General features: G+C 50.7%; 1 protein-coding gene across 1 annotated transcript; it reads right to left on the bottom strand.

The window, feature by feature from the left end:
• Nucleotides 1-48: 48 nt before the first annotated feature.
• Nucleotides 49-1,058, bottom strand: Rps21 (ribosomal protein S21). Its single transcript, XM_004669489.2, has 6 exons — nucleotides 1,018-1,058; nucleotides 860-922; nucleotides 706-769; nucleotides 511-582; nucleotides 228-283; nucleotides 49-135 (listed from the first exon to the last, which is right to left on the bottom strand). The coding sequence occupies exons 2-6, from the start codon at nucleotides 907-909 to the stop codon at nucleotides 126-128; spliced, it is 252 nt and encodes an 83-aa protein (XP_004669546.2). The 5' UTR covers nucleotides 910-922; nucleotides 1,018-1,058; the 3' UTR covers nucleotides 49-125.
• Between the last annotated feature and the right edge of the window lie 18,882 nt (nucleotides 1,059-19,940).

The raw sequence follows: 19,940 nt of genomic DNA, 5'->3' as shown, positions 1-19,940 counted from the left end.
TCAGACCACACTACAAGCCGTTCCCAGACCCAAAAGAGCACACATATCTCAAGAACTGACACAGCTTCTCATTGTTTATTTATTACAAACACTCCACGAATATCCCCATCCACAATTTCCTCAGGTCAGAAGTTCCTAACAAAGGAAGAAGGACGTATTAGAGCCATGTTACTAGGGAACCAATAGGCCACTCGCTACCCAAACGTAAGGCAAGGGGCCCTGCTTACTTTGAGACAATGCCATCAGCCTTTGCTAGTCGCAGAATAGAATCATCTGACTCGCCCTTTTAGAAGAAAAAAAGAAAAAAACTTACAATCCCGTCAGGCCAAACCTCTACCCACATCAAAAGGAAAAAAATGGGTGAGAGTGAGCATCCAGAAGCTAAAAACATCATGCCACATGACTTCCCAAGAACCTCGGGTGATCAGGAGGTCCTATCCTGCCACCATCACTGCGCAAATGCCCACACCCCTAACACCCAGTCCATGTGGTAAGTCAAAAGAAACTCACCATCCTGCGAATGGCGCCACAGATGGCGTAGGTTTTAAACTGTCCGTTAAACCTGCCGGTCACCTTGTCAACCTGTAAAAAGAAAAAGATTGGAAGGCCCCTCAGCTGCGCTCAGGTCCAGCCCGAGGCGATGGAAGCCAGGTTCCTCCCCGCGGAGACAGGTCTTCCCGGCGGGCGCCCGGGCTCCCGGCTCACCTCGGCCACGTTCATCTGGATGGACGCGTGGTCCTTGGCTCCAATGATGCGGTTGCTCGCGGAGCTGCGGGGAGAAGGGCGCTCAGCGAGGAAGGGGTCGCGGGCGGGCGGCCGGGCCCGGGCCGCGGGGCGAGGGCAAGTCGCGAAAGCTCACCATTTCCGCGGCACGTATAGGTCCACAAACTCGCCGGCGTCGTTCTGCATGTCGATGCTGCGCCTACGGAATCGGCACGCGGCGCCTGAGCTCGGCCCGAGCGCCCGCCTACCGCAGCCCGCCCTGGCCCCGGCCCCGGCCCCCGAGCCCCGGCCCACCTGCCTCCTCCGACGAGCGCGAGCACGGAAAGGAAGTGGCGCCTCGCCGCGCCGCGGTACTGGGCTGGCGGGCGGGGCCGGCGCCAGCGCTTCCGGGGCACGCGCCGGCTCGGCAGCGAGTCTGCGCAGTCCCCGGCGCGCTTCCACTTCCGCTTCCGGCGCGAGGAGGCCCGGCCCGACGCTCCTCCTTAGACTCCGCCCCTCCCCGCCCACATCCGGGGCTGCGGCGGGCGGCGTCCTGCTCCCGCTCGCTGCCCGCCGTCGTTTCACCGGCGTATGTGTCGGTCCGTGGCGAGGAGGGGCACGGACCGGCCCTGCCGAGGGCTCTCCAGAACCAGCTTCTGCCTTCGCACGTGGTCCTCGCGCCTCGTGCACCGTGTGTCTGTCTGCACTCACTCACCCCGGCGTGCTTCAGCGGCACGGGCCCACTTCAGTGGCGGTCTCTCTCCCAGCTCATGCGCCCCAGGTGGTGGCTGGCTCCCCCAGACTGCCATCTGGACCAGGTGGAGAGGAGGCCGCCCGTCCCTCACTCCTGGAAACCCGGGTGGTGGGTCCGTCTGGACTCCTGCTGAGCCTCACCGGGGTCGTCGGGGCCACCCCGACTACTCTCCATGCCCGCAGCGTAATTGCATTGTGTGGATCTGCAGCCTTGTCTTTGTGGATCCGCAGCACATTCCCCAGGCCTGAAAGTGACCGGGAACAGTTTCCGCTGCCCGCACAGGCCTGGAACCGAGGTGGGAAATCGCAATTTTCACCACAATGGGTAGAATGCTCAAAGAGGTCTACCCTCAAGTAGATCCAATATCCTCTTAATCATGAAAGCAAGACCTGAAAGGTTCCAACTTTTGCCAAGTAACTTGACTACATCCCAGAAAACATTTATAGGCATACAATCAAGTCAAGCCTCCAGCAAGGCAAAATTCACATTGCCTGGCATCCATCCCGAGACTGCCAATGACACACACACTGGCCTCGAACTAAGGTGATCCTTCTACCTAAGCCCCCTGAGTGCTGGGACTGTTTGTTCAAGCACTTTGGGGAAAGCCAGGCTTGATAGAGCACATCCATAATCCCAGCACTAGGAAGGTGGAAGCAGGAAGATCAGAAGCCTGGGATGCAGAGCGAGTTCCATGCCTGTCCAGAAGAACTTAAAAAGGGGAGGGGGCTTTTTGGCGCAGGCCTTTGATCCCAGCACTCAGGAGGCAGAGGTGGTAGGATCCTGTGAATTTGAGGCCAGCCTGAGACTACATAGTTCCAGGTCAGCCTGGACTAGAGTGAGACCCTACCTCGAAAAACTAAAAAAAGAAAAGAAAAAGGCGGAAAGTACTAAATTTGACTTTCTTCAGCTGTCCCTATGGCGCTTTTTCTTCCAAGGAGGCAGATGCCAGCCCAGCACGCTCCCATATCTTGGCCTCCATCTGCAGTTCCCAGCATTTAGCTGGCCCTCATCCAATGTGACCAAGAGGTGATTCAGACAAGGTCAATGTCCACATTAAAGCAACAATGTAGATGTTGAACGCTTCTGGCCTGGCTAGTTTATCCTTGAACAGACGGAGTTGGGAGACTCAGCTGCAATGTAAGTGCTAATGGGCCTGCTCCAACCCACTGCCCCTCCACCTCCACTGAGGACTCAGAGGAAGCGGAGCACAGAGAAGATGTCCAGTGAGGATGGGGGCCAGGACAGCTGACTGTAACATGCTCAACTCTTAAAAACATCTAAGGGCTAGACAGATGGCTTAGCGGTTAAGGCGCTTGCCTGCAAAGCCAAAGGACCTTGGTTCGATTCCCAGAACCCACATAAGCCAGATGCACAAGGGGGCACATGCATTTGAAGTTTGTTTACAGGTCTGGAGGCCCTGGCATGCCTATTCCCTCCCTCCCTCCCTCCCCCCCCTCATAAATAAATAAAAATAAAATATTTTTAGAGGCTGTAGAGATGGCTAAATATATATATATATATATATATATATATATATATATATATATATATATATATGTTAAATCTTTTTAAGAGCCAGACGTGGCAGCACATGCCTTTAATCACAACACTTGGGAGGCAGTGGTAGGAGGATTGCCGTGAGTTTGAGGCCACCCTGAGGCTATATAGTGAAATCCAGGTCAGCCTGAGCTAGAGTGAGACCTTACCTTGAAAAACCAATAAATAAAAAGCATCAGTGAGCTATGGGTTAATTACAAGCAGAATATATATTTTTCCCAAAAATATATGAATCATAGTTAAAATTTTTCCAAATTCAATTAAAACTAAACTTGACAGTTCAGTTGTAAAGTGAGGAGGTAGGTATTTACCCTGATTTGAATGTTATAAAATGTATACTTTCAACTAAGTATCCCAGAAAGATACATAACTATGAGATTTTTAATATTTATTTGTTTGCAAGCACAGAGAGACAAAATAGGACCTCCTGCCAGTGAAAATGAACTGAGACACATGAGCCACTTTGTGTATCTGGATTTAGGCTACTGAGGAATCAAACCCAGGTAGTTAGACATTGCAGACAAGTGCCTTAACTGCTGAGCCAAGACACTCCCAAGGCAAAAGTCATGAAAACTATGCCAAGATACACAGTGAGAACGAGGAAGTTACATGCTGCAACAAATGAGAACCAAGCATTGCAAAGGGAGAACACTGAGAGTGAAAAGACGTGGAAACTAGCTTCACAGGCAAGCGCGCTTAACCACTAAGCCATCTCTCCAGCCCAAAATATTAAAAAAAAATAATAATGAATAGGGCTGGAGAGATGGCTTAGCGGTTAGGGTGATTGCCTGTGAAGCCTAAGAACTCCTTTTGAATCTTCAGGTCCCATATACGACAGTGACACAAACGTGCAATGTCACACATGTGCACAAGGGGGCATACGTGTCTGGAGTTTGCAGTGGCTGAAGGCTCTGGTGGGGGGCCATTCTCTCTCTCTGCCTCTCTCTCAAATAAATAATTAATTAATTAAATATAGGCTGAGCATGGTGGCACACACCTTTAATCCCAGCACTTAGGAGGCAGAGGTAGGAGGATGGCTGTGGGTTCAAGGCCAACCTAGGACTATAGAGTGAGTTCAAGGTCCTCTTGGGCTAGAGTGAGACCCTACCTCGAAAAACCAAATAAAAGTAAAAACCAAATAAATAAAAGTAAACCTGGTATGGTGGCAGGTACTGTTAATCCCAGCAGTCTGGAGGAAGAGGTAGGAGGACCTCTGTGAGTTCGAGGTCGGCTTGGGCTAAAGAGTGAGATCCAGGTCAGCCTGAGCTAGAGTCAGAGAACAACATTGGGGCTCCGGTCCTAACCTTCCACCTCATTTTGAGGTGGGGGGGTCTTTTGTTCACCACTCTCCTTGCCAAGCTCGCTGGTCTGAAGCTTCAGGGAAGTCCACGGGTCCGTGCGCCCCATGCTGCCGTTGGCGCGCTGGGACCACGGCAGCCTGTCACCGCGCCGGCTTTTACCCCAGATCGGAACTCGGGTATCCATGCTGGTGAGGCAAGCATTTTGCCCACTGAGCCATCTCCCCAGGCTGTTTTCTTTTACAATAAACCTTTTGCTTTCGTGATTCTGTGGGTCACAATCTCGGGTGGGACACAGCAGAAGTGAGTTAGTTGCCTCTGCTCTGGGATTGAGGAGCCTTGCCTGGAATGCCTGAATCCCCAGATCTGGCCTTTCCCTAGCATGTCACATCTGCGACGGGTGGGACATCCGGCTGGCCACTGGTGGTGCCAGTGCTGTGTGTCCTCCAGAGTACCCATGTAAGAACTTCAGCCCGGGACCAGTCACGTCATAATAAGGTCAAACCATCAAGAGGGCAAAATAATTCAGTATGTTTATACATCTTAACTGTCTTCAGAGGGCGTGAAGCAAAACCTGACTAAACTCCAAGAAGAAATACACAATTTTATAATCCACAGTTATTATTTGGGTTTTGGAGGTAGGGTCTCGCTCTAGCCCAGGCTGACCTGGAATTCACTTGGTAGTCTCAGGGTGGCCTTGAACTCATGGCGATCCTCCTGTCTCCCTAGTGCTGGGATTAAAGGTGTGTGCCACCATATCCAGCTTCACAATTATAAGCAGAGATTTCAATATCCTCTGTCCAATAATTGTTAGAACAAGAAAATCAGGGCCAAGCACGGTGGCACTTGTCTTTAATCCCAGCACTTGGGAGGCAGAGGAAGGAGGATTGTTGTGAGTCTGAGGCCAGCCTGGGACTACAGAGTGAGTCCCAGGTCAACCTGGGCTAGAGTGAGACCCTACCCCAAGAAAAAGAAAACAGAAAATCATTAAAGATGTGGACGAACCGGACAACTATGTTAGCCAGTGTGATTTGACATTTGGAGAATATCCAGTAAGAGGAGACGCATGCTCCTTTTACTGAGCACAGAGCACTTACTGAGATAAACCTCATGACCAGCTATCAAACAGGTTTCAACAAAGGAATTCATGTTATGCAAAGAGGACTCTCTGCCCACAGTGGGATTAAATTAGAAGTCAATAAAAAGTTCTGGAAATTCTCCAAATATAATTAGCATGCTTCTAAATACCCAATTTTTGGTCAAAAAAGAAATTCAGGGGCTGGAGAGATGATTTAGCAGGTAAGGAGCATGCCTTTAATCTCAGCACTGGAAGGCTGAGTAGCAGGATTGCTGTAAGGCCAGCCTGGGGCTAGGGTGAGCTCCAGGACAGCCTGGATCCACAAGTGAGACCCTGCCTCAGAAAAACCCAAAGGAGGGAAGGGAGGAAGGGGGGTGGAAGAAGAGGGAAAGGAAGGGAACAAAGAAAGGGCCAGTAATCTCAGTGTCCACATTAAACCAAAGAGAGACAGAGAGAGAGTAAATTAACCTCAGACCTCAGAGTATAGCCAGAAATACAACACAGTTTATAGTCCCAGCACTCTGAGACTGAGGCAGGAGTGAGACTTCAAACCTAGTTGGGCGAGAGCGTGAGAGTTTGTTTTAAAAACACAAAACAGCTGGGCGTGGTGGTGCACGCCTTTAATCCCAGCACTCTTGGAAGCAGAAGGAGGAGGATTGCCATGAGTTCAAGGTCACCCTGAGACTACATGGTGAATTCCAGGTCAGCCTGATCTGACCTACTTCAGAAAAAAAAAAAAAGGTACTTGGAGAGCCTGGCATGGGAATGGTGGCACACACCTTTAAATTTTTATTTTTTTATTTTATTTAATTGAGAGCGACAGACACAGAGAGAAAGACAGATAGAGGGAGAGAGAGAGAATGGGCGTGCCAGGGCTTCCAGCCTCTGCAAACGAATTCCAGACGCGTGCGCCCCTTTGTGCATCTGGCTAACGTGGGACCTGGGAAACCGAGTCTCAAACCGGGGTCCTTAGGCTTCACAGGCAAGCGCTTAACCGCTGTGCCATCTCTCCAGCCCGGCACACACCTTTAATCCCAGCACTTGGGAGGCAGAGGTAGGAGGATCACTGTGAGTTCAAAGGTCACCCTGAGACTACATAGTGAATTCCAGGTCAGCCTGGGCTACAGTAAGACCCTAACTTATCTTGAAAATTTTTTTAAAAAAAGATACTTGGAGCCAGACATGGTTGTGCACACCTTTAATGCCAGCTCTCTGGAGGGAGGTAGAGGTAGGAGAATCACTATGAGTTTGATGCCACCTTGACATTATAGTGAATTGACCATATAGTGAATTCTAGGTTAGCCTGGGCTAGAGCAAGACCCTGCTGAAAAAAAAAAAAAATACACACACACCCATACACAAAAACCCACAAAGCAAAAATAAATAGGAGCTGAGGAGATCACTCAGTGGTTAAAGGTTAAAGGTATTCCCTCCCCAAGTCTGCTGATGGCAAAACGAATGACCCTTTCTCAAGCAAGGTGAAAGGAGAGGGCCAGTACCTCAAGGTTGTCCTTTGACCTCTGCAAGTGTGCACCCATATACACCCACATCATACACAGACATACACTCACAAAAATAAGTAATTTCAGCTGGGTGTGGTGGTGCATGCCTTTAATCCCAGCACTCTGGAGGCAGAGGTAGGAAGATCTCCATGAATTCAAGGCCACCCTGAGACTACATAATGAGTTCCAGGTCAGCCTAGACTAGAGTGAGAATTTACCTGAAAAAAAAAGTAATTTCATGGGCTGAGGGGTTGGCTCAGCAGTTAAAGGCACTTACTTGCAAAGCCTGCTGGTTGGGGGTTCAATTCCCTAGCCACCCATGTAATCCAGATGCAAAAAGCGGTGCAAGCTCCTGGTGTGTGTTTGTAGCAGCACACACCCATGCAAATAAATAAATAAAAAATTATAACTTTCTTTTGGTAGGGGTTTCAAGGTAGGGACTCACTATAGCTCAGGCTGACCTGGAATTTATTATGTAGTCTCAGGCTGGTCATGAGTTCACAGCAATCCTCCTGCCTCACACCCCCTCCAGTGCTAGGATTAAAGGCATGCACCACCACACCTAGCTAAATAAAACTTTTTACAATACTGTGTTCAGTGGGAATGCAATCTGGTCCAGCCATTGTGGAAATCAGTGTGGAGGTTCCTAAAACAGCTAAAGATTGATCTACCATATGACCCAGCTATAGCACCCCTAGGCATATATCCGAAGGACTCATCTCATTTCCTTAGAAGTACATGCTCAATCATTGTTTATTGCTGCTCAATTTATAATAGCTAGGAAATGGAACCAGCCTAGATGTCCCTCAACTGATGAGTGGATAATGAAGATGTGGCACATTTATACAATGGAGTTCTACTCAGCGGCAAAGAAAAATGAAGTTATGAAATTTGCAGAAAAATGGATGGATATGGAAAGGATTATACTAAGTGAGGTAACCCAGGCCCAGAAAGCCAAGCGCCACATGTTCTCTCTCATATGTGGATCCTAGCTACAGATGATTGGGCTTCTGCATGAGAAGGAAAATACTTAGTAGCAGAGGCCAGTAAGCTAAAAAGGAGATATAAAGAGAAGAGAAAGGAAGGGAGGAGGGTACTTAATAGGTTGATATTGTATATATGTAAGTACAATGATTGAGATGGGGAGGTAATAAGATGGAGAATGGAAGTTCAAAGGGGAAAGTGTGGGGAGGGGGGAGGGAGGGAATTACCATGGGATTTTTTTTATAATCATGGAAAATGCTAATAAAAATTAAAAAAAAAATACTGTGTTCAAACCTCAGAATAAGACAAGGGAAATAATAGATCAGAAGTTAACAGAACAGGGCTGGAGAGATGGCTTAGCGGTTAAGCGCTTGCCTGTGAAGCCTAAGGACCCCGGTTCGAGGCTCGGTTCCCCAGGTCCCACGTTAGCCAGATGCACAAGGGGGCACACGCATCTGGAGTTCGTTTGCAGAGGCTGGAAGCCCTGGCGCGTCCATTCTCTCTCTTTCCCTCTATCTGTCTCTCTCTCTGTGTCTGTCGCTCTCAAATTAAAAAAAAAAAAAATAGAAGTTAACAAAATACAAAAATAATAGAAACCATGAATGAAACTAACAGCTAGTTCTTTGAGAAAAAAACACAATGAAATTATCAATGTTCAATCACATGGAACAGGAATAAGTGAGAGAGATGCAAATTACCAACCTACAGATCAAGAAAGGACTGTAGAGCTGGGCGGGGTGGCGCACGCCTTTAATCCCAGCATTGGGAGGCAGAGGTAGGAGGATCGCCGTGAGTTCGAGGCCACCCTGAGACTACATAGTGAATTCCAGGTCAGCCTGAGCCAAAGTGAGACCCTACCTTGCAAAACCAAAAAAAAAAAAAAAAAAAAAGAAAGGACTGTAGGGTCAATATAGAACCTATACACACTGAGAAATAAGCAGGCCACACTATGGACAACTCTATGCCAATGAAATTGATGACTTAACTGAAATAAACTTGAAAGGCACAAAGAACCAAAGCTCACTAAAGAAGTAGGTGACCCACATAGCCTTGTGTCTATTAAATCAACTGTACTTTAAAACCCTTTCCACAAGGCGAATAAAAACAGATAATTTCCAGGTATGGTGGCGCACACCTTTTAATCCCAGCACTCAGACAGCAGAGGTAGGAAGATCACCATGAGTTTGAGGCCACCCTGAGACTACATAGTGAATTCCAGGTCAGCCTGGACTAGAGTGAGGCCCTGACCAAAAAAAAATTAAAATTAAAAAACCCAAGGCAGAAGCCGGGCATGGTGGCGCACGCCTTTAATCCCAGCACTTGGGAGGCAGAGGTAGGAGGATCACTGTGTGTTCGAGGCCACCCTGAGACTACACAGTGAATTCCAGGTCAGCCTGGGCTAGAGTGAGACCCTATCAAAAAAAAAAAAAAAAAAAAAAAATCCCAAGGCGGCTGCTTAGCATCTCACATTCATCCTGACCCTATCATCTGCAGAGCTGCACTCAGGAGGTGTGCAAGCCCAGTTCCTTCTGGACACTGGGCCCAGGTGTGCTGACTTCTGGATTCAGCCCTGGACTCAGGATAAAAAGCCTGGCTGCTCACGAGGCTTATGGGGAGCTTTTTCTTCTTTTCTCGCTCCTGGGCTGTTCCTTTCTCAGCACCTGAGGTTTTTGCCACCAGTAAGGTTTTGGCCTTCCCACCCCAGCAGCTTAGCTTAGAGTGCACACTGGCCTTGAACCCTTGAACCGTGTGCATGATACCACTCCTCACCCTTTGCTTCTCAGACTAACTTTGCCTGCCATTCCCCCTTCTTTGGTCTGTGGACTCTCCTTTACCCTTCCTGAACCTTATAGAATAAGTATAATAATTCACAAAAATAATCATTCTCAGTCTTATTTTAATTCTTTAAGTAAAGCAGACATGAGCTCGGGCTTGGGGTTTGCGTTTGAACCCCCAAAAATAAGTTCCATTTCAAAAATAAGTCTCAACGTAGCCCAGGCTGACCCAAATTCACTATATAGTGTCAGGCTGGGCTGGAACTCATAGGCGATCTTCCTACCTATGCCTCCCAAATACTGGCATTAAAGGTGTGGGCCACCACATCTGCTCTGTTCTCAGGGTTTTTTGTTTGTTTGGTTGGTTGGTTGGTTTGGTTTGGTTTTTCGCAGCAGGGTCTCACTCTATCCCAGGCTGACCTGGAATTCACTATGTAGTCTCAGGCTGGCCTCAAACTCACAGCGACCCTTTTACCTCTGCTTCCCGAGTGCTGGGATTAACAGTGTACACCACTGTGTCCCTGGCTTGTTTTTAATTTATTTTATTTTTGTGATTTTTCGATATAGGGCCTTGTTTTTATTATTGAGACAGGATCTTACTCTATCCCATGCTGGGTTAGAACTCACAACAATCCTCCTATCTCTGCCTTCCAAGTGCCGGAATTATGGACCTGGACATGACAGCTACTCCAGTATGTTTAGACTCTTGGAACATGTGGGATTTTCCTTCATGCACACTCACACTCAGCCTCCTCCCCAAGGCAGATGGTCTCTAAGGTCAAGTTCTTTGTTTGTTTGTTTTGGTCTGGAAATAATTTTTTAAATTTTTGTTTCATTTTTATGATGACAAATAATTTTCAAGTTTATTTCCTTTTTTGTTTGTTTGCTATTTAAATACAAAGCTAAATCACAAAATAGATACAACCAAGACATTTCATCTCAGTTACCCCTGTGGGATCCTCCTCCAAGTCTGTGACCGGGATAGCAGGGCTGGGCGGGGATTGCAGGAAAGGCTTTCTTTTTTTAAACTTTATTTTTTATTTATTTATTAAAGAGAGTGAGAAAAAGGCAGAGAGAGGGAGAGAAGGAATGGGCATGCCAGGGCCTCCAGCCACTGCAAATGAACTCCAGACGTGTGCGCCACCTTGTGCATCTGGTTTACGTGGGTCCTGGAGAATTGAACCAGGAACCTTTGGCTTTGCAGGCAAATGCCTTAACCGCTAAGCCATCTCTCCAGCCTGTGAAGGCTTTCTTGGATAGCACCGTCATGAAGCAAGGGGTCAAGGGCAAGGGCCAGTTCTCATACCTGGATCCATTCACATTGACCTGGCTCCCGAGCCCCAGTCCTGGGATTGAGGAAGAGTGAGAACCAGGTCTCCCCAGGGAGGGAGAAGGAAGCCGCCGCTCCTGCTGCCTCCTGTGAGTCTTCTCTGGTTTCCTGGCCCCTGAGCCCTGCTGGCTGCCACACACACCTGGTATCTGAGGCTGGCAGGCTCCTAAGAACACCAGGGAATCTGAGAAACAGATTCAAGTTCTTTTGGTTGTTTTTGTTTGTTTGATACCAATATACCCATGATGTCCTCAAATTTGCAATCTTACTGCCTTAGCCTCCAAACAACAGGTATGTATATGCCACCGTGTCCAGTTAATGCCAAGTTCATTAGAGGGAAACTACAAACCCTCTTCCAGGGCCCTTCTGGATGAACCCTTCTCTAAGAAAACCTACACAAAAATCACAGATTCCAGAGGAGTGAGTGCCCTGTTAAGGGGAGTCAGGGTGTCTCCATCATCTGGCTGGCCTCTGGGATCTGCCAAGGCGTGGGCAGGATCCTGAAAAATATCCCCACATTCCCATACTACCCCCAGTGGCCATTGGAGGGCACCCGAGAGCCACTCTGGCGCACGGGCAGGCCTGCCAGTCAACTCCCACCTGCCTCCCTGCTGGCTGAGTGCCTTCATCCTGCTTGGCAGATCCTTGTTGACAGAGGCCCTGCCTTGTAGGGTTTCTGTGGGGGAAAAGGACCAGAGGCTAACTGAGGAGGGAGTGAAACCAAGACCAACCTTTTTTTTTTTTTTGGTTTTTCGAGGTAGGGTCTCACTCTGGTCCAGGCTGACCTGGAATTAACTCTGTTATCTCAGGGTGGCCTTGAACTCATGGCAATCCTCCTACCTCTGCCTCCCGAGTGCTGGGATTAAAGGCGTGCGCCCGGCTAAGACCACCCAATTCTTAAAGACATTGGCAGGCTGAACCCTTTTTGCAGAATCCCAAAGCAGTCCCAGGGACCTTGGAGCTACAACTGCCTCCACAGGACACTCTCCCTCAGAGCCCTCCAGTGTCTTTGTGTCCCCTCAGAACATGCTCACATTGCCTCTACCCCACTGTAGTCCCAAACGTCCCATGTAACCTGGCCTTCTAAAATCTTATTAGGACCCTAGTCTGCTTTAGCTGCATGACCAAGGGTAAAGTAGGTAGCTGTCCCTTCTCCAAGCTATCCAACAGAGGGATTGTAACAAAGCCACCCAGCAAGCCTGGAGTGGTGGACATTCAACGGGTCAGCACATACACAGCTCTGGGATGAGTGGGCACTCAGCACACCAGCACGCCCCATCACCACCTAGGGCTCCTGGCGCCACTGTCTCCAGCCACATTGGACACAATTCTCTGTTCTCCACAGACAGGCAATCAGTCACATGCTTCTCTCTGCCCAGATTCAGAGGGCTTAAGTGAGGCTCCACTAGGTAATGCCAAGAGAGGGTCAGCCCCCCTCACCAGAGCCTTGGGAGCCTGAGGGTGGAGGGCTAGGCCCGAGCTGCTCTCTGCCTTCCGCTCTGTTACTGTACTTCATTAAGGTGGCTTCATGGAGACTCAGCCCACACCCGATCGATTGATCAAAACTCAGGCCCCACCCCCTGAGTTTTACTCCCCAGACCCCCTGCAGTGCAGGCCCTTCACAGCCTGAAGGCTTCAGTGTCTAGACGGGCCATCCACCTTCCCCATCTGCCTACCCTTTTCTCAGGCTACAAGTGAAGAGGGTGGAGGGACTGAACACGACATTCCAGCCGGGCCTGGGCTCCCTTGGGCAGGTCTTATCACAAGTACACCTGGATGGGGCTGAGTAGACAGACCAAAGTCAGAACCCCCCTCCCCACAGTGTCCCTTCTGTCCCCACACCTTCCCTGGCCCTGAGCCAAGTGACAGGGAAAGAGTCCTCACATCCCAGCAGATCCACAAGGGCTTCCAAGCTAGACAAATGCCAACACCTCCAGTCAGCCCTACTGGGGCGTCAGGTTCAAGAGGAGAAACAGCAAGGCCCCCACCCCAAGAGCAGGCCTGAGTCCATGCTGACCCCAGGATACCCTGTGAACCCAGGCATAGATTACACCCCAATCCTAGACACAGAATAGCCAAGATACTAGGCCCCACCATTCCCATCTCCTCACCCCTGACCCTTCCCCTCTCTGAGTCTCTGTCTCCCCATCAGGAAGTGTTGAGCTCATGGAAAGGTGAGGTTCAAACAGGAAGGGACAGCTGGAGGTTCTAAGGGGTAGTAAGCTTTGGGAAGACCTCACTGCATTCACTCACATTGATGGACTGGCAGAGCAGATGTGGATGCAGGAAGAAACCACCTTTTGGCCCATCCCTCTACTGATGATCCCCTAGGGAAGACCAGTGTGACTGTCTGTATTTGTCTGTCTGTCTGTCTGGATGTCTTATACTTGCTCTTTCCACCCTAGAAGAAATGTGAACTATGAACTGTAACGCAAGAAACGTCCCCATGTGCGGTCCTGACCACTAGCCTAGCACCTGGATGAAGTGAAGAAGTACAGCAAATAGCCCATTTTACAGAGCAGGAAAACAAGGCTGAAGGGGAGGAAGTTCCTCACTTAGAATCAGGAGTGAGGCGACTCTGAGGGTACTCGAAGCCCAGAGAAATTCAGAGTTTGGGGGACCTCATCTCCCACATCCTGGAGACCCTCAGCTGGAAACCTGGCTAGGCCGCAGAAGGCGCCTCCCTAAGGCCCACTCTGCCTTGAAGAGCATGGCCTTCCAGGTGTGTCTGGGGCCGCTCAAACAGCCCGAGGCCACGGTTTGCTGTGGAAAGCGAAGACGGAATTCAAATTCCTGCCCAGGTGAATTGCCTGGGCTTGTCTCCTGTAGCCCAGTGGGCGCCCCAGCTCCTGGAGGCTCCCCCCCACACCGGCTCTGCAGGTCCCTCTGGAATGTTCACAGGCCCAAGGACAAACCACCAGGGGCCCGCAGGAAGGGGCAAAGGCCTCCCCCTCTGCGCGCTCCTGGAGTGCCTGTGGGAGGGGAAGCAGGGCAGCAGCTCAGCAGGGTCAGAGGTCATCCTAGACACAGTGGACTGGGCGTGCTGGCCATCCTGCCATCTGCCCAAGGCTGGTGCCAGACCCTGGGGATGGGGCCAGGCTTGGCACTGTGCAGGGGAACTCGGGGATCCTGAGGAGGCTGTCTTTTGGCCAGCCTCCAAGGCTGTGTTGCTAGGGACCAAAGAGCACATTTCTAGGGCTCCTAGGTATTATGGTCCCCACTGGACAGTGAGGCCTGGATTCCTCCGGGTCCAGTGATGAAGGAGTCGTGAAGAAGGGGTCAGTGGAGCTTGGGTTGAGCCTGAGCCAGGCCTGCTCCTGCCCCACCATCTGCTTGGCCAGGACTTAGTGCAGCCCTTGCTGTCTGGCCCCCAATCCACAGCTTGCACCTCTTTTGGCACTTGTTCAGTCCACTACTCAATGGGTACCTGTGTGTCCAGGCCTGAGGTGGGTAGGGCAGGAGAGCTGGCAGTTCAGGAGTGTCTAAGGCAAGGGCACTCAGCAGGCAAGGAGCAGAGCACAATTTCCCAGGCAGGTAGAAGTGTCTTCAGACACCTCTGGTCGGTACAAGCGGGAGGGAGCGTTTTCTGCCGGCCTCCAAGGGGCGGAAGCCAGGGCTGTCGCTCCCACAGGACACTGGCAGCCCACTGCTGGCATGTGACTAGCCCAGACACTTAACCTTGCAGGCTGGAGGGTTTCTGTTGAAGTTTTTATTAGTTTACAATGCTGGGTATGAAACCCAGTGCTTCCTGCAATCTGGACCAATGCTTTCCCGCTGCGCTATGGTCATATCCCTGGTAGGAAGCTGTTGGAGTGCTCTGAAGGACAATAGCTACATGGGGCTACATAGCTGGGGTGGTCAGGGAAGGCTTCTTGGAGGAGGGGACCATGTCTCCAGGTGAGCAGACCTGAATTAGCCTTGTCCCCTTCACAATGGAGACTGGTGGACAGCCATGGACTCAGAGGCAGAGCTTCATGGCTCCTGGTGGTGCCAGGCCTGGGGAATTCCAGGAGGAGGTGGCACCCCTCCCCCAGGCTACTGCATTCTTCTACCTGGGTGGGCAAAGGTGGGAGGGCTGTGCATTCCTGTGCCAGCCTCTGGAGGAGGGGAAACCCAGACAATCTCTGTCTAGGCTGAGCCAAAGCTCAGGTCAGTGGAGTCGGGCTGGGATAAGGACCACAGGGGCCCTGCCCTGCCCCCAGAGAGTCCTCCATTCAGAATGGAAAAGAAGCCAGGCTGACAATGGCAGGGCTCTTCCAGCCTAATGGACAGGGTGGAGGTGGGAACTGTGTCACCAGTCACTGTCTACAATCTCATGACCACATCCAGCAGTCATATGTGGCTCTCTAGTTCTCAGGCTGTCTTCCAGATGGAGTCATAGAAAAGCTCTCTCCAGGTGACAGCATTCCACGGGTACCTCCCCAAGGCCTGCTGAGGGCCACGGTGGCCCCTGGCTCCATGCACACAGGAGAGACAGCGGGCAGCTCTGGAGTTGGGTCAGAGGGCCCAAGCCAGGTGGGGAGAAAGGCAGGGTGCATCACTTTGTCCACAGTGCCTGGGGCCTGGTTGGGCCTGATATTACTGATATTACACAAGTAGATGGAGCTAGAAGCAGAGGAGGAGAGGTGACCAGCTCAGTCCTGTCAGAAAACTGCACAGTGGCTCTCACTTCTGTCTTCCTTGTGAGTGATCTCTAGGCACAGACACAACCCCTCACAAGGAGAAGCCTGAGCTCTAAGTGGACCTCGACATGCCCCAAGGCCAGCAAGAGACTTCCAAGTCCCCGTGTGTTTACATTCCCCGGAAATATTTCTCCACAAGAGCCACAGGACAAATATTTTGTTAATGTTGAAACTTGGGGCAAACAGAAGCCTGGACTAGAGCCCCCTTTTCCCCTTCCCCTCCACATGGGTGAGGGCCTAGCTGCTTTCCAGGAGGTGACATCCTCACCTGGCCCACCCCTCTGCTCCCAGTCAGCCAGGCTGAGCTGAGAGCTACCCAGCCTGGCTAGGAGTGGCCCCTGCAGGCTGTCAGGCACCCCAGACTCCTTCCAAAGCTCCCTTCCCACCTTTGGATGTCCCCAGTCCTTGGCTGAAAGACTGAGGTGACAGTGGAGGGGAGTGGTTGGGTATCACTTGGCAGTTTGGAACACTGGAGACCCCAAGGCAGCCAGGCAACAGCTTCCTGTGCACAAGACAGAGTGGAGCTTTTGTAGCCACGTCCCAGACTCCACAGGAACCCTGGGGTAGTGGTCCAGCTAAAGGTGGGGCAGGAGGACACGTGGCTCCCCGTTCCTGGGGACCTCACAGTGTGGCATCTCTCTCTAGACTGAGTCAGCATCATACAGGGGGTAGGGTGCCCTAGGTTCACCACAACCCTAAACACATAAGCACATGCCTAGCTGTGAGGGCGACAGGGCCCAGCTGGCGTCAGTGTGGGTGGCCCACAGGCGCTACGAGGGAGGTAGCATTGCCTCCACTCACTGTCTGATGCCCCCCTCCAGTACCCGCTCTGCTTGAGCCATCCTCCATGGCTCCCATTTGGTTCCCAGACTTGGCCCAGGCTGTGGCTCGCTTGTTTCTCTCGAACACCCAAGAGGACCCATGGGTCAGAGCACATCCTTAGCTGCCCAAGGGTGGGCAGTTTCTCCAAAGAGTTGGATCTTAAAATTCCCCCCCTCCCCCAGCAGGGAATGAAATCTCTGGTGTTTCCTGTTGGTAGAGGAGCCACCCTGCACCAGCCCATGGCCAACGGGTGGTCTCCATCTAGGGCCAGTTAGGACTTCTGATGCTGAGAATATTAGCACATGAGGTTCTGTGGCTCATGGATGCTCAGGTAGTTTCAAGGGGTGGATGGCTAGGTCACTGCAGTTGCTACTTGACTGGATTCCACACAGCTGAACCATTCCGCACCCGCCAGCCCTGCACAGGCTCTGCCTCGGCCACTCTTGCCACACTGGTATTCTCTGGCTTTGTGCTCCTGCTCAGTGGCCACAGAGTGAGGACCACTCTATGGACCTCAGGTGGCCACAGATGAGGACAGGGCCAGAGCACCAAGTCCTAGTCCACTCTCCTAGCTCTGTCTCATGATGCCTAGCTCCAGGAACAGGAAGTGGGGACATTGTTATCCTGGCCAGGTAAAGGGCAGGTATTTGGTCCTTTGGTCCCCATAGTCCAGCAGTAACTCAGGGTTGGCTTAAGGCACAGAGCCATCCTGCCTAAGTGGTCTGGGAAGATGTGTGAGTCGGAACAACTCACGCATTGTAATGTTTCTTTACATTGTTGGTTATGAGATAGGGTCTCCTGTTTCCCAGGTTGGTATTGAACTCACTGTGTAGCTGAGGTTTATAGGGTGCACAGGATCCGGAGCTTCTAGCTGCTGCATACAAACTCCAGAGCATGCACCACCATGTGCATCTGGCTTACGTGGGTTCTGGAGAATCAAACCTGGGTCCCTAGGCTTTGCAGGCCAGTGCCTTATCCACTAAGTCATCTCTCCAGCCCATTATAAAATATATATTTAAAATTTTCATTTTTATTTATGTATTTATTTGAGAGTGACAAACAGAGAAAGAGGCAGAGATTGAGAGAGAGAGAGAGAGAGAGAGAAAGAGAGAGAGAGAATGGGTGCACTAGGGCCTCGAGCCACTGCCAAACAAACTCCAGATGCATGCGCCATCTTGTGCACTGGCTTACATGGGTACTGGGGAATCGAGCCTTGAACTGCGGTCTTTAGGCTTCACAAGCAAGCGCTTAACCTCTAAGCCATCTCTCCAGCCCTTTTTTTTTCTTTGAGGTAGGGTTTCAGGCTGACCTGGAATTCACTATGTAGTCTCAGGGTGGCCTTGAACTCATGGAAATCCTCCTGCCTCTGCCTCCCAAGTGCTGAGATTAAAGGCATGTGCCACTATACCTGGCTTATATTTTTATTTATTTATTTGAGAGAGAATGGACATGCCAGGGCCTCCTGTCATCGCAAGTGAACTGCAGACACATCTACCACTTCATACATGTACATGGATATTAGTTATTTGAACCCACCGGCTGGCTTTGCAAGCAAGAACTTTTAAACCATTGAGCAATTTCCCCAGCCCTGTTTTTTTTTTTTTTTTTTTTTTTTTTTTTTTTTTGAGGTAGGGTCTCTATCTCTAGCCCTAGCCCAGGCTGATCTAGAATTCACTATGTAGTCTCAGCATGGCCTTGAACTCACAGCAATCCATCTACCTCTGCCACCTGAGTGCTAGAATTAAAGGCATGCGCCGCCATGCCCAGCATATATATATGTATATATACATTAATTTTAATTGTATTTCAGAGAGAAAGAGAGAGGTGGTGTTCTAGGGCCTCAGCCACTGTAATCAAACTACAGATGCTTGCGCCACCTAGTGGGCATGTGCAACCTTGCACTTACCTCACCTTTGTGTGTCTGGCTTACATGGGATCTGGAGGGTCAAACATGGGTCCTTAGGTTTCGCAGGCAAGCGCCTTAACTGCTAAGCCATCTCTCCAGCCCCAGCTTGTGTGTTTTGAAGCTGGGTCTCCCTGTAATCCAGGCTGAGCTAGAACTCATTTTGTAGCCCAGACTGGGCTTGAACTCATGGAGCTCCTACATTAGCCTTCTGAATGTTAGGGTTAAAAGCATGACCCAAGCCTGGCATGGTGGCACACTCGGGAGGCAGAGGTAGTAGGATCGCTGTGAGTTCAAGGCCACCCTGAGACTACAGAGTGAATTCCAGGTCAGCCTGGGCTAGAGTGAGACCTTACCTCAAAAAAACAAAGGAAAAAAAAATCATGATTCACTAGGCCAGTTCCCACCCTGGCATTTTTATGTAGGTGCTGGGGTCAGACACAAGTCTGTGAGGCAAGCACTTTATCAACCATCTCCATATCCCCCCTTTTCTTTCTTTAAAAAAATTTTTTTGCTCATTATTTATTTATTTATTTGAGAATGACAGACACAGACAGAAAGGCAGATAGAGAGGAAAGAGAATGGGCATGCCAGGGCCTCCAGCCACTGCAAACAAACTCCAGACGCGTGCGCCCCCTTGTGCATCTGGCTAACGTGGGTCCTGGAGAATCGAGCCTCAAACTGGGGTCCTTAGGCTTCACAGGCAAGTGCTTACCCACTAAGCCATCTCTCTAGCCCTAAGTTTTTTTTTACTTATTTATTTATCTGTGTTTGCACATGTGTATGTATGTATATGGGGCAGGGGGATCTCTTGCCACTGCAAATGAATGCTCATCTGGCTTTAAGTGGGTGGCTGGGGAATTGAGCCCAGGGGCAACACACTTTACAAACAAGCACCTTTAACCACTGAGCCATCTCCCCAGTCCTTGCCTTTTTTTTTTTCCTTTGGCTTTTTTGAGGCACAGTCTCACTTTAGGCCAGGTTGACCTGGAGCCCACTCTGTCGCCCCCAGTGGGCTGCCTTCTTCATCTTCTTCTGTCCCTCACTCCAGGTCCTCAGAGCTTGTCATCCAGGCAGTGGCCAGACCTGTTGGCAAAGGCTACTTTCTGCTGCCCACTGGTGTTGAGTACTCACAAAACGTGCTGCATTTTCTTAGGGACCACGCAGACATGGTGGTGGCACCAAGGGGAGGAGTGTGGGCCTGTGAAGAGAGCTCTGTCTGCCCTTGGGCTCTGCTCTCCCTGAGCTGAGGCAGCAAGACAGGAGACCAGCAGTCCTTGTGCTTGGTGTCCCCCTGGGATTAACTCCTAGAGTGCCCTTGTGGCACCTGCAACACCACAAGTGACTGCTGAATAAACACCCGGCAAGACTATGGCAGGGCTGGGAGGCCTACAGTGGGCTCTGGGGGGAACCAGTCCTGGTAGGGGTAGAGCTAGAGTAAAGGTGCAGTGATACCGGGGTGGGGGCCCAGGGGGCTGGAGGCAGGGACCTGGCAGCAGGACCGACTGGGACAGGCCTTGCAGGCCTGGGAGGCTTCAGGAGGCCTGGCCCTG

The sequence above is a fragment of the Jaculus jaculus genome, chromosome 8 (assembly GCF_020740685.1).
Source record: "Jaculus jaculus isolate mJacJac1 chromosome 8, mJacJac1.mat.Y.cur, whole genome shotgun sequence".
Lineage (NCBI taxonomy): Eukaryota > Metazoa > Chordata > Mammalia > Rodentia > Dipodidae > Jaculus > Jaculus jaculus.
The sequence above is the reverse complement of the archived record's forward strand: the minus strand, read 5'-3'. Positions and strand labels throughout refer to the sequence as shown.